Raw genomic sequence first — 14395 nt, 5'->3', positions numbered from 1 at the left:
CTACAGATTTGTGGGTTGGGCAGGCAAACAATGAATTTCCAAACAAGTGTAACAAAGCAGCTGAGATGGATGCTGTGAAGAACGCTCTGTCCAGAACCTCAGAATCATGAGAGTCTCACACAGGGGGGTTTAACCTGCTCTGGAGGGTCAGAGGCAACTTCCCAGGAACATGCTGCTTCAGGAAAAATCTGAAAGATGAGCAGCGCTAACTAGGTGAAGGGAGAAAAATAGCTCTCTAGGCTAAGGAAACCACACAGGCAAATGTCCTGAGGCTGGACGGAGAAGTCTAAGTGCCAAGACCAACAGAGGCCAATAAAATGAAATAAATGAACAAGCCCCCAAAGGATGGCGCGGTCCTCTCTTCCCATTTACTTCTCTCTACCTATCGAGACCACCCCAGTTTCGTACCTCTGAAGGGGTCACTCAGCCCTGCCACTGCACGGCCTCTGGGCTAAGCAGAGCAGGTGAGCTCTCTACCTGCTGGCCAGTCCTCCTAGAAGCTGGCTCCCAATCCCTTCTGAGGAGCCTGAAGCCCCAGAAAGACACGCCTGAAAACCATGCATGTTGCCATGGGCACCACCAATCAAAGGCTCCCGGGCAGTTTAATTTTTTAAAGAGAGTGTTAAATATTTTACATCATCTAACAGCATGGATTCTTCCTTGCCTGCAATGGAAGGGAATACCCTATACTCCTTGAATTAAGGATTTACCCAAAATAAATGGCCATGTGGCAGACAGTGTGTAGAGGTGCGCACCCACCATCAAGGGCATCCTCTGGGTGTCCCGGTTGCCCAGGTGGATGTTCTTTGAGGGAGCAACCTAGGGAATCTAGAGCCATAGCCGCAAAACCCATCTCAACTAGAACTTCTTTGACCCCGGGAAGGGAAAATTATTTACAACGATGCTTCAGGTGAGTGTTTAAATAGCCCATGACTTGAATAATTAAAGACAAAACCAAGACCATAGACTGTAATGCAGACTGGCGGGCAGCAGGGCCTCCTCCTGCAGCAGCTGTCTCCAAGAGGAGCCGTATCTTCTATCAGTGCTCAGACATGACTAACATTTCCCAGTTCCTGGGGGGCCTCGCCCCTCACACCTACCAGTGCTGGCTCACTGATGTACCAGTGCAGCGCAAAGGCCCACAAAGCAAACAAAATAGTCCCAGAAGGCCTTAGACTGCCATGGTCCTGGCTCATGGGCCTAGCAGCCTGATCTGCAGCAGCTAGTGTGTTTCCCCGAAAATAAGACCTAGCCAGACCATCAGCTCTAATGTGTCTTTTGGAGCAAAAATTAATATAAGATCCGGTCTTATTTTAATATAAGACCGGGTATTATATAATATAATATAAAGTAATGTAATGTAATATAAATGTAATGTAATATAATATAATATAACATAATATAATAGGTCTTATATAAGACCGGGTCTTATATTAATTTTTGCTCCAACAGACGCATTAGAGCTGACGGTCCGGCTAGGTCTTATTTTGGGGGAAACACAGTACCACCAAAGCAAGCATGGCCCTCGGCTCACCCATGTCCGGGCTTTCTCCAGCTTCTCTGTTCCCTGCCCCGGTGGGATTTTGCTTTCTGCAGAGCCTTACTCATTTTGTCCTGCTTACAGTAGCCCAGTTCCTACTTTTGCCTTGGCTTCTCCATCCAGATCCCTGGCCCTCTCTCAAGCCCACTGCCCAGGCCACTGGGGCAGTGGTTCAGATCTCCCAGCTCCAGTTTCAGCCTTCCTTACCTCATCCCTGGCTTCCAGATCCTGCCCAGTCTCCTATCCTCAGCATACTGTGTAAACTGTCTGTAAAGAGAGGCCTAAGCATAGAAGAGTCAGCAATGTACGCCTTACAGCCGCCTTGGAAAGATTCCCTAATATCAATGTACCACAAAAGTGATTCCACTACCAGAGTCAGTTTGTTACAAGCAACGACAATCCCTGACCATCATTCTGTGCTCAAAGAAAATAGTCACTCACACTAGATATGCCCCGACTAAAGACAAACGCTAAGTGGAAAAGCAATCTGCCAATGAATTATCTATTTACACATCAGTCAAGGAAACCGCTCATGCGCACAGATACCAGGTTCCACACCAATTCCAGGCAATAAGAGAAACTGTTTGGATTTCACAAGGTAAGTCCTAGTGACCCTTCATACTGGGAAACCAAGCTCAAAGGTCGGCCTACAGGCATATAGGCCTTATAATGCATAACACATTATATATAACTGAGTAATGAGTTTTCGCATTGACAAGTAGGCAGGAGGGAAATTCTGGGATCTAACTAAGCGTGCATTCCTGTTACGGCTGCTATGAGCTAGGTAGAACTTTGCCCGTGATGATGGAAAGGCCCAAATGGAATGAGATTGGCAGAGCCATTTACAAGTTAAGGTACAAGTACTCGATACTCCTCATCACTGGTATTGGTACTCAGGCAGTATTTTTTTTTCAGGCAGTATTTTTATGCCACACTGAAAATCCAGGTTGCCAGAACAGTCTCCTCACAGGTCCTTCCTGGGTCGTTCACTACACACTTCAGGTCTGTCCCTGGCCTCTCTGTATGACTTGCCCTGTGTGCCATATGGGTTATGTTTGTCTAGAGTGCCCTCACTACCCCTACCCTACACACACACTTTATCATACTAAAACCTTCGTATTTCAAAACTTGAAACAAACTGCTGGGGAAGGTAAGAGTCCAGCCCTCTTGGTGTTATTGAGGAAATAAATTCCAGGGGGGGGCTTTGCCCATGTCATATTTCTTTAATGAACGAAATGAGACTGCAGCTATCAGAGCAATTCTAAAACTAAAGATCCACATGTAAGTAGGAATTCACTATCAAATGGGGTGCCCTCCCATCCCTGGGGCTAACATCAGAAATCTCCTTCTCTTCATCCAATAAAATAGGGCACCTCTAGGCTACACAAGATGGACCTGCTTGCAAGACTGAGCAATGATGGGACGGACTGCAAATCATCACCATGCAACAGACACCTCAAAGAAAACACCAGGATCCAACTGCTAAATTACCTGGCCTTCTCCACTCCTTTGGCACGTCCCTCAGCTCCACAGGGGTAGTGGTAAGTGTCTGTGACCCCACCCCTCCAAGGTGGAGATACAATAGGGTGAGAAGGAATGTTTGGGGGCAGGAGAAAGGGCTGTGGGCAGAGGCAGACCAGGAGGAAGGAGACATCAGAAAAATCCTTGTTCAGTGACCAGTACAGGGACTCAGAGGGCTTCGTGAACGTGCTGTCATCCTTACATCAACTCACATGCAGCAGCCCCTGGCATTCAGGAATGGGTCCTCTCCTGCAGGTCTGTCATCTCTGCAAACGTAGCCTCGCCTGCCAATGTTTTTTTTCCCATTCCAAAGTCTCCTATTTGAAAAACGCCCCCTAGCCTCTACCAATAACTTCTGTCCCCTTCTCATTCTCAACATAGCAACTAGCATCACTTGAGTGATTACAATGTATCAGGCACAGTTCTAAAGACATATTATTGGATCTTCTGATCCTCCTCACAATCCTGTGCTGTAGGCACTATTATTTTCTCCCACTTCACAGGTGAGACAACTGAGGTACAAGCTGCAACTGCCCCAGAAGGCAGCAGAACCAGGATGTGAACCCAGACAGCCTGCGTGCAGAGACCACACTCTTAGTCCCTCTATTCTCCTAACTCACTTCAGGAGAGGAGAGCCGAGCTCCAAGATAAGAGGTCTGTTCCCAGCTCAGGTCCATCCAGCCACATGACCTTAAACAAATGGCTTTTCTCTGCCTCAGTTGCCTCAACAGTGAAACAATGCTAATTGCAGATGCCTGGTCTAGAAACACAGGTTTTTAGCTCTGTAATCCAGCATTGCCTATGAGAGCTTTAGAGATGATGGAAATGTTCTGTATCTGTGCTGTTCACATGGCAGCCACTAGTCTCATATGGCTATTGAGCACTTGAAATGTGGCTAGTATGACTGAGAAACTAAATTTTAAATTATATTTCATTTTAACTGATTTAAAAATAAACTCATGGTTAGTGGCTACCATATTGGAAAACTCAGCTTAGTCTATAAATTCCGAGATGGCGGGTGCCCTTTTTCTTTGGTCATCGCTGTATTCCCAGGGCCCAGCATAGAGCCCTTAGTAGTCTATTTACCCTGTTTCCCTGAAAATAAAACCTAGCCAACAATCAGCTCTAATGTGTCTTTTGGAGCAAAATTAATATAAGACCCAGTATTACATATTATATTACATTATATTACATGATATTACATGATATTACATGATATGATATGATATGATATGATATTATAAAGACCCATTCTTACATTATAGTAAAATAAGACTAGGTCTTATATTAATATTTGCTCCAAAAGACGCATGAGAGCTGATTGTCCGGCTCAGCTTATTTTCGGAAAAACACTGTAGTAGTCCTGGCACAGTAGCTCACAGGTTTGGGAAAACCAAAATAAGTTATGAAAAAGCACTTAAACATTTTTAAACACTATAAACACAGGATTATATCAGTAATTCATTTTCTAAGTTTAGATGAATCCGATCGTAATTCATAACAGTGTGAGGCCGATTAAATACGTGACTGTGATGTGTTCGGGGGGAGCAGTCCTCTACTGCCAGGGCCGTCTGTGGTCCAGAACTGCTATCTCCACTAACTTTCCTATCAACACATTCAAGCCCCCAGGCTCCGCTAGTGAGCCAGAGAGTGTGCAGCTGGACTCCCCAAATGCAAGGCTTTGCTTTTCTCTTCGAGTGGGGTCTGGGGATTCTGGCCGAGCAACTCACATTCTCCTATTTCCTTGATGTGTTCCTCCTAAGTGAAAAAATCTAACACCATATATCTCGTATGCGCCAAGAACTGTGACAGACACAGGAGATACAGAGATGGCTACAATGTGGTCCTCACAAGAAGCCTACAGTCTAGAAAGAGTAAGAGGTCAAGTTTACAGAGTCCTTCCTCTGTGCAAGGCACTGAGCTATAATCAAGAGAAAGACCGATAAGTCAAACACAATCAATTCCATGTGACATACGCCGTTCACAGACATCGTAGGCACCACACCTTGCACACAGCAGGTACTCAGTGCAGTAAATAGAATCAAAGCTTGACCAACAGCTCATTTTAAGGCTGAAGAAACTAAGACCCAGACAGGTTACGTGACTTCTTCAGGTGCCCCAGGTAGTTAGTGATGGGGCTGGAGACAGCACCTGGGCCTCGTCACTCACTAGCTCAACAATCTGTAACACAGTCTCGGGGTGCTTCTCATCCCACAGCATGGGGAAAGCGGCAGGATCTGCTGTCTGTTATTATGTCTAACTTAGGAGAAACAAAGGATTTATTTCTGTAAGATTTATGTTTGGAACTCTCTTGAGATCTGATGAGTAACTGTATGCACACCATCTTAGAAACATGCATTCAGTCATTTAACAAACATTTCTCGGGAATATACTATATATCAGGCACTAGCTAAGGTCTTGGATAAAGAGATGAAACAAACTTCTGTTCAAATCAGAGGGTTGAACACCCATATTTATCTCTGTTCTCTCCCAGAACCCCACTAAAAGGACAGCAGAGGAATTTTTTCTTTTTTAAATGGAAAGGAGACAACGACAGATATGTCAACAGAACTCTAGAGACAGAGAGCTGGTTTAGATTTCTGCTTCATTTGCTCTGCTAAGTACAAGCTGGGAAGGAAACCACTAAACAAGTGGCAACTTATGCCACAGAAACAGGAAAAGACACAGGAACTGGAGGCACCAAGGACTGTGAGGGGAGAAGCAAGAGGGTGCTAAAAAGGGGACAGCCTGCTAAAAGCTGGTGCAAGGAGCAATCAGACCCCAGAGCCTTCACAATCTGCTCAGGCTAGTGACTTCCCTTCCTCAGCCAGCAGGAGGTGGAGGTTCACTGTTTAGGCAAATTAAACCAGATACTCTAAATTCAGACACAGTTGACGAAGGGACACACAGCTGAGAAAGGGGGGCAACTTTCAGAAAACAAATGGATTGAATGAAAATCTATACACTAAACAGGGTACCCAGTCTCCTTCCCCATCAAAGCTCCCAGAATGTGAAACAACCAAGCTGTTATACCTCGAGGCAAAAACCTCTCCAGAAAAACCCAACATCCTCAAGGAAAAGTTCTACAAGCACTGACATCTAGGTGTCACCAGTGGAAAAAAAGGGGGACTCCCTGCTGAATCACCCTACAATAAAATTAACAAACCTTTCCTTGTCATACAGATGCCCTATCAGCATTTTGGTGTCCACTTTTAAAATATAAAAATATAACTCAGTGACCAGCATACATGGAAGGATGGCTCCAATGGAAAATACAGTAAACACAGCAAGCAGAAAAAAGGACTTGGAGAAAACAAAGGCAAAGGGAAACAAAGACAATGCGAGGAACAGCAGAAAAATGACAAAAAATAAAAACAAACAAAAATCTATTATAAGAGAACTTATTGCCTCTATGATTCAAGAAGAGGATGTATAGAAAGAAAGAAAGACAGAGAGAGAGAAGAAGAAGAAAAGAAAGGAAGGAAGAAAAGAAAAAAGAAAGAAAGAAAGAAAGAAAGAAAGAAAGAAAGAAAGAAAGAAAGAAAGAAAGAAAGAAAGAAAGAGAGGCGAGCCTTCAAAGAATTAGGGAATTCTAGAAACTAAAACATGTATGTTTCATGAAAGTATAAATAAAAAAATTTAAAGGGTTAATTAAGGATAAATCTGAAGATATCGCTCAAAAAGTAAAACAAAAATAAAATGGAAAACAAAACATGAAAGATTTCAAAATTATAAATTCGACCCACTAAGTCCAACTATTAGTAGCTACAGAGACAAAACATAGAAAACGGAGAAAAGGAAATTGTCAAAGAAAATTTCCAAAAACTGAAGGATGTGAATCTTTAGATCAAAAGAGCATATCAAGGATGCAGCGCAATGATTTTTAAAGCAAGAAAACTCCAAGGACAGAGAAAGAGAGGAGATCCTAAAACATTCCATGAGAAAAAAGCAGGTTACCCATAAAAAAATCAAGAATCAGAATGGCATCCAAATTTTTGACATCAGGATTGACAGTACAGCAATGCCTTCAAATTTCTAAGGGAAAATGGCTTTAAACCTAAAATTCTAGACAAATCAAAACACAAATTGAGTGGGAGTGTAGAATAAGAACTTTCCAGATGTGCAAGCTTGAAGTGATCAACTTCACAGACCCTCTCAGGAACTCCAGGAGCAATAAATCAAGAAAGGGGAAACAGAGGATACAACCAGCACAAGGTGATGGTATCCCAGGATGAGTCATGCCCCGGACCTAAAGATCAGTGGGCCCAGAACAAAGGAGAGGGATGGAGGCCTCTGGGATGGAGGTTTCCGGGGGGAAAAAAGTTGTAATAAAATAAAAAAGGAACAGAGGGTAAACGGGGTCAAATATATGGTGATGGAAGGAGAACTAACTCTGGGTGGTGAACATATGATGTGATATATAGATGACGTAATACAGAATTGTACACTTGAAGCCTATGTAATTTTACTAACTATTGTCACCCCAATAAATGATAATTTTAAAGAATAAACAAATAAAAAGGAACATACGTCGTAAAATAGAAATGTTTCAAAATGCTGTCAGAGACTGGGAATTAGCACTAAGTACATAGAAAAAATATATAGGTAAAAGAAAGCAAGCATTAACTCAAAAAAAAAAGATGTACGAGAAAGGAAATATCATCATAGTACAACTATAATGCTCAGCCATGAACATGATTTACACAGTCAAAATAATGTGAGCCCTGAATATCTATGTAACCAGAACTGCGATGTACCATATTGGGAGAACAGGGAGAAAGGGAAATACAAGCACTCGGGGAGGGAAGGTGAAAAGAGAGGAATACGGCCTCCTCTAATCTGTGGTAGGACATGGAAAAATAACATCTAAAGTGAACACTCAGGAACCAGTATTGTAAGCAGGTAACTTACAAAACGATAGTAACATCAGGAGAAATGGCTACAAGAGTTAGAAGTGACTGTGGTCGGCAGAATAATGGCCCCTCAAAGACGTCCACATCCTAATCTCTGAACCTATAAATGTGCTACATGGCAAAGGGGAATTCAGGGTGCTGATCAACTGACCTTAAAATAAGGAGATGATCCTAGGTTACCCAGGAGATTCCAAAGTAATCACAAGGGTCCTTAAAAATGGGAGTGGGAAAAAAAAGGGAGTCAGAGGAAGATGTGACTATGTTAGAAGGACAGAGTGATACAATAAGAGGACTTGACTGGCCATTTCTGGCTTTGCAAATGGAGGGAGGGAACCATGAGCCAGGGAATGCAGCAGGCCTCCAGAAATTAGAAGACACAAAAGATTCTTCTGAGAAGAGAATGCAGCCCAGCTACCACCTGCATTTTAACCTACAAAACTGTAATATAAATTTCTGTTGTTTTAAGCCACGACGTTGGTGGTAATTTGTTACTGCAACAATACAAAACCATGTTCAGTGACTGACTCTGGGGAGTGAATCACCAGGATGAGGAGGGGTGAGAGTCTTCTTATAAGCCTCGCAGTATTATTTGACTTTCAAAACTGCACACACACACACACACACGTATATATGTAAATATGTATGTATAAGTATATGTGTGTGTGTATATATATATACATACATATATACATACGACTTTGATACAAATCAAAATTTAATTTAAAGAGATGAAATACAGATTCTCTCTTGCCAAATCTCACAATCTGCTGCAGAAGACAGACAGGGAACCAGCTATTGCGGAAAGGAGAACACAGGAAGAAAAGCCTCTTTCAGATGTGAAGAGTCTGAAAGGAGGAGGAGGAGTCAGCAGGCAAAGGAGAAAAAGGCCTTCGGGTGAGGGGACAAGTCCTGGTGTGGGGGAGAACCTGGTCTTTGGGGACGTGGAAGAGTTCTGAAAGCCTGGGACCTCAGTAGGCCAGCCAGAGCCGGCAGGACAGGCAGGAGGGGTGGTTCTCAGCCCCACCAGCTTTGACACTGCCCCCCTGCTGGCTTCTCCGGCTGGAGTATAGGACCTGCTGAGCATATTCTGGGTGGCATGGACAGATGAAGGCCCAAGAGACACATTTTCCTGGACCATCAATTGTACTCAACAGTAAAAATTTCCAATGCTTTTATACTAAAACCAGAACATATTATAGAACACCAAACTCATATAAATTTTTAACATAAAAGCTGGAGACTTCAGGGGGACTTCTTGCTTGAGAGGCCCACTATACACGCTAAACTTCCCGCTGACCATGGGTACCAAGACTCAGTCTTCTCTGTAATTAATCGGAGGCAGAAGAAAAGTTTAAAGCACTATAATAGGAATCCACAAAGCATCTGGGACTTCACACCAGCAGTCTGTCCGTGGCTGCCTACCCTCCCAGTGTCACCATAAGACACCTTTTGGGTCCCACCCAACACAAATCAGAAAGTTGAGAAGCATCTCATTCTTTTCCAAAGGGGTCTGGGTCCTGCTCCTGCTGGGTGGGTTAGCTCAGCCTGGGGAAACAAAGAAAAACCATCACACTCAATTCTTCCTAGAATGTCCTCTCTTGGCTATAAGCCTGCCCACATCCCCCCACACACAAACTCTAAGCATTACCAGAATCACAGACAAGACCCCAGCTCCACCATCAGCACCCCCACTACAGGCCTGTGTTAAAGAATACATTGCAGACACTTTTTCCATAAAAGGAAGTCAAGAAATAAGGCACATCTCTTGGGAGAGGGTGTCCCTTGTGTCCACAATACACGGGTGGAAACTTTTTCCATTGTTATAGCTGTTTTTGTTATAAAAGCAATAACCACATGACAGTGGGCTGGGATTTTTTTTTTTTTAATATATAAAGAGCTACTACTGACCACAGAAGAGGTGTGGGGTGGGGGGAGGGGGCCAGTGGAAGACCACACAGAAGTAAAAAGCAATTTAATTGGGTTTGGTTGGTTTGTTTTGTGTGTAAAACACATATACACACATCTAAAAGGAGTGCATTCAGCTGATTTCAAATTAAGAACAGAGAAGACACAATTTTAGTGACACAATAAGTATTAAAATACCCTACAAAATCTACGTTATTGACAGTAAAGAAAGGATAGGGAGGAGGGCAAAGAGAAAGACACAACAGGAGGAGAGAAAAAGAAATGTAGAGAGGAGGGAGATGTGAGAAAAAGGTGGGAAGACATTGAGATACAGGGACAGGTATACACACCTAGCACACACAAAAAGAAGGAACTAAAGTATGCACAGAAGTACTTCCTAGGCCTGAAGAGTTAGCCAAAATAAATTACACTGTACATGGCCAGCTACTGGCTGCGGCTATAGACTTCAGAGTGTTATCACCTACTATGCCTTTGAATGGTTACAGATCTGGTTGACCACTGTTCACAGCTCTTTAATTGCTCATTGAAACATTCTGAGGCTTAGCTCAGGTCACAGGCCATAGGTTCCCCCTAAATGAGCTGAGGTCAGCAAGTTAGTAATTTCCAAGAAGCTCCTCTGAAAAGGGAGTACATAAAACACTACCTCATAAAACGTACAAAGTGCAATGAAAGTCAGAGAAGAAAATTCTGCTTGAGTTGAAAAAGAAATTCCATGAAAAACTTTTTTCAGTTTCTGCATTTAAAAAAACTGGGACTTCAGCAGAACTGGGTCCCACCTCAGCATTCTCCAGGATCACTACCAGCACACCTGACTTCCCACATGTTCAAGTTCTGCATGCCCTAGTGGTTCCAAAGGCCTCAGTTGGCCCTGAAATGAAGCAGCCTCCATACTCTGCAATGTGAGGGTCAACAGCAGAGATTCCAAGGAGACTCTACATTAGTCCCAGCCTCAAGCTGTACTCTCTCTCAGTCCACTCACCCCACCCTTCTCTAAGCCAAGCTTCTCCTTACTTACTTCACTCTAAGGGCTGTAGAAATCTGCTATTTCACAGCTGACAGGGACCCCACCCCCCACCCCCTTCCACCTTCATCCTTTCTTCTCCAAGCTAGGAGCCTGTGTCCCGCCTCGTCCCCCACCCCCGACTTGCCCCAGCCTCCTCCGAGTATGTTTCTCCAACCTCTCCCTCCTTCGGTCCCTGCGTCCTCCTCACTTTACCAGAGGAGGGGGCTTAAGACATACATCTAGAACACAAGACCTAGAATTAATATCCATCTGGGATTTTGCCCCAGCTCTGCATCTTGTTAACTGTGTGACCTTGGACAAATCACCAAACCTCCCAACCTTTCAAATTCCTCAGTGAGAGGGGTTGAACCTGGCAAGCACAGAGGTCTTTTCCAACTCTCATGTTCTGAATATCTAAACAGTCACCTGCAGTATAACCATAAATAAAGCAGTGAGTGAAACATACACTCAGGAGCAAATGAATTATAGAAACTCCCTTCCCTTAGCATTCTGTCATCCCACCATCATCTGCCCGGCCAACCACCCACCCTGAGGGTCTGTGCCTCTCACCCTGGATGGTTCTAGCTATGAAATATTTAGATACAGTAAAACCTCAAGAATTACACTAACCAAGGAAAACATGAGTCTGAATCCAACAGAAGCCTGAGTTCTGGAATACTTCTTTAATGCCATTCAGCAATATCGTGGATTTCACATCAGTTATGCAAACAGAACAGAATCTAAAAATGCCATCACAAATTGTACTTGTGAATCAAAGCACAATAATGCTGTCAGGAACCCCGAAACTGATCTGCTCCAAAGCCCTCCATTTTACCAAGGTCCAGAGAGCGGAAGCCACTCGGCCCAAAGCCCAAAGCAGGTTCGTGTCCAGGATCAAAGTCAGCTGTCCTGCCTCTGGTACAGAGCTCCTCCACCAAAGCTTTTTGAGACCATCACCTTCTCATAGAAACAGAATAAATCCTAAATTATCAATGAGTGCCCTCTATAGCAAATCTCGTTCCATGTCCAGGGAAGGGTCTAGAGCTAAATCTGGATGACCAGATGATTATGAGTGCTGCCTAATAAAAGCTGGCTTTCCTGAACACTGCCCATTCATTCTTTGCAAAGAAAACCCCAGACTCTACTGTCTACATTGAACTCTGTTTTGGAGAGGGGAATAGAGAGGAGAGCTGAACAGTTCTTTGTTCTGCCAGTAAGCAACTGCTAGTCCTTTCCCATAACTCCTACCTCACCCCACCCCACTCCACCCATATATTCCCAATCTCTTCAGAAAAGTTCACAGCAACTCTCCCAGTAGAATAAAAGAAAGCAGGTACGAGGAGGAGAGGGCCAATAGGGAGTGGGTGTCCAGAGGAAGACAACAATACTCTCCCATCTCTTCACCCTATGGGGTAGAAAGCATTTCTTTTCAGTTGCTAATACCCTGCAGGGAAATCACCAGAGCTAGTTCCACTCAGGGCCCCCCAGCTGAGAAATGAGCTCTCAGCAACCCCTGGAGAAATAACCCTTTCCTAACCATCCACTCTAACAGTGCCCAGGGCAAAGGTGCTAACAGACCAAGCTTTCCCTGAGGGCCCCTGGGACCAAGAGCCTGAGACATCAGAGCTTGGCTGGCAAGGAGGTATTTAAGGCAGTAGCAAGAGGGTGGGGCAGAAAATTACTGGCAGCATCTTCCTTCTCCACCCCAACCCCCGCCCCCCCCCCACACACCTCACTCCACAGACAGCCATCTATCTCACCTATGGGCTGTCCAGTATGTGTTTGCTGTCATTGAGGCTGCCCATCTGCTGCCCATCCCTCTTTTAATCGACCCCCTTCTCTTCAATCACCACCAAGCCACCTTTCCAACCAAAACCACAAAATTGAATCTAGAGGAGCTCAGAACCCACGGAGGGGAGGGGAGACGGACAAGCCATCGCTGGCATTCACTTATGAGAGGAAAAAGGGTGCAAGTGGGGGTGATGTCAGATGCCTGACATGCCAGATACGATGTCTCTAAACGAACCTTCGCACTGACGGTGAAATCCATTCTGGCGATTTCAGCAGGTCGGCCCTGTGACAACCGGAGCAACCCAGCGATCAGTTTGAAACAAAAAGCCAAAGGTTCAGCCAGAATATGCTGGGAAAACCCAGGGTCTGGATAAAACAATCCCGGCTCCGTGGGATCCCCTCTGCTTTTATGTAGCAATGTAATAGCGTAATACATTCTGTCTGCCTAAAGAAAGCATGCACGGGTGAATTTCAAAGCCATCTTACGACAGTGATGCACAGGGATGCAGAATTCGACAGCACATTCCCCCATGAAAGGAACATAATGACTTCAAGCCTGTATCCCCCTCTGTCTTGAATGGCGCGACCGCTTATCAAGAAAGCCACTTCGCAAAGCAGCCAGGGGAGAGCCGGGGATACCCGGGGAATTCGGGAAAAGGAGTTGCTTTCTGCCCGTCTCGGTGACGAGCTGCTTAGCAAGACGCTGCCGGTCACTCTAGGGGATGCAGGAGCATGGGCGGGTGGGCAGGCACGGTGCCCCGAACACACACACACACGTACCCGCTCGTTCAGGCGGGTCCTAGGCCAGACCAGTCGTCCTTGCGCCCCTCCCGCCACCCTCCCCCCAGGAGGATGCTGATGAATGAACACACCTGAGATGCCTCCATCCTGCCGCTTGCTCCCTCCTTCTTCCCCTGAATGTAGCAGAGGAACCTCTCCTCTGCACTTTCACTTTACAGCGCAAACCCACCCGGCCTTTGATGTCTCCTCCACCCACCCATATTGCAGCCGGCCTGAAGCAGGCGGACGTCCTCTCCTAGCAGAAGCCATGATCGCACGTACCCTCTACCCACCAAAAAACCCTGGAATCCCCCAGAACCCCCATACGCTGGGGAACTTTCCTTGAAAAACTGGGGATTCACCAAGCAGGCAGGAAAAAGGGGTCGGCCTGGGGGGGGCCACTGTCTTCCCTGTGACTACAGGGGGCCTTTTGGGGGAGGGGGTCCCCAAGTCCTTCCAACAGCTGGCCCTTTAAACGCCGCCTCCTCCCGGCGCGGAACAAAGGCGCCGCCCGCAGGGGCCGAGCCGGCGCACGCCCCCTGCGCTGCGGCCGCCGATCGGGTGAGTGCAGACGGGCGGGCGGCTGTCGCGGGCTTACCTTGCGGGTCGCCGGACGGGCGGGCAGCGCGCGTCCTGCCCCACTCGCACTACACGCTGCAGTTGGCCCCGCTCTGTTTTTCTGGGACTCAGCGCTGACTTCACCGACCCTCCGCAGCCGGCCAATAGGCTGCGGCGTCCGCCCCCTTATTAGCATGCGCCTGGAACCGTCCACTCCGGCTGCGCTCTGGCGCGGGCGGTGCCAGGGGGCGGGGCCGTGCCCGGCCGTGACAGGAAGGGGCGTGTGCGCCAATGGGAGGTGAGGAAGCCTCCCTTCGCCCCGCCCCGCGGCATTGTCAGCCGGGCTCACAGCCAGCGGATCTC

General features: G+C 45.9%; 1 protein-coding gene across 50 annotated transcripts in view; it reads right to left on the bottom strand.

Annotated features, from left to right (window-relative positions):
- The window catches only part of SORBS1 (sorbin and SH3 domain containing 1), a 221724-nt gene extending 207543 nt beyond the window's left edge, over positions 1–14181 (bottom strand). For 13 of the 50 annotated variants that reach the window (XM_081073897.1, XM_081073899.1, XM_081073901.1 and 10 more), the window contains exon 1: positions 14073–14181. Coding sequence is in view for 37 of the 50 variants with exons in the window: in XM_081073904.1 (XP_080930030.1) it covers positions 13567–13581 (15 nt within the window). In the remaining 13 variants the exon portion in view is untranslated. Of the gene's footprint in view, positions 1–13566; positions 13639–14072 lie in introns of those variants that run through there. The other 37 variants (XM_081073919.1, XM_081073921.1, XM_081073914.1 and 34 more) reach the window with 9 other exon arrangements.
- Between the last annotated feature and the right edge of the window lie 214 nt (positions 14182–14395).

This window comes from Rhinolophus hipposideros (assembly GCF_964194185.1).
Source record: "Rhinolophus hipposideros genome assembly, chromosome: 15".
NCBI lineage: Eukaryota > Metazoa > Chordata > Mammalia > Chiroptera > Rhinolophidae > Rhinolophus > Rhinolophus hipposideros.
The sequence above is the reverse complement of the archived record's forward strand: the minus strand, read 5'-3'. Positions and strand labels throughout refer to the sequence as shown.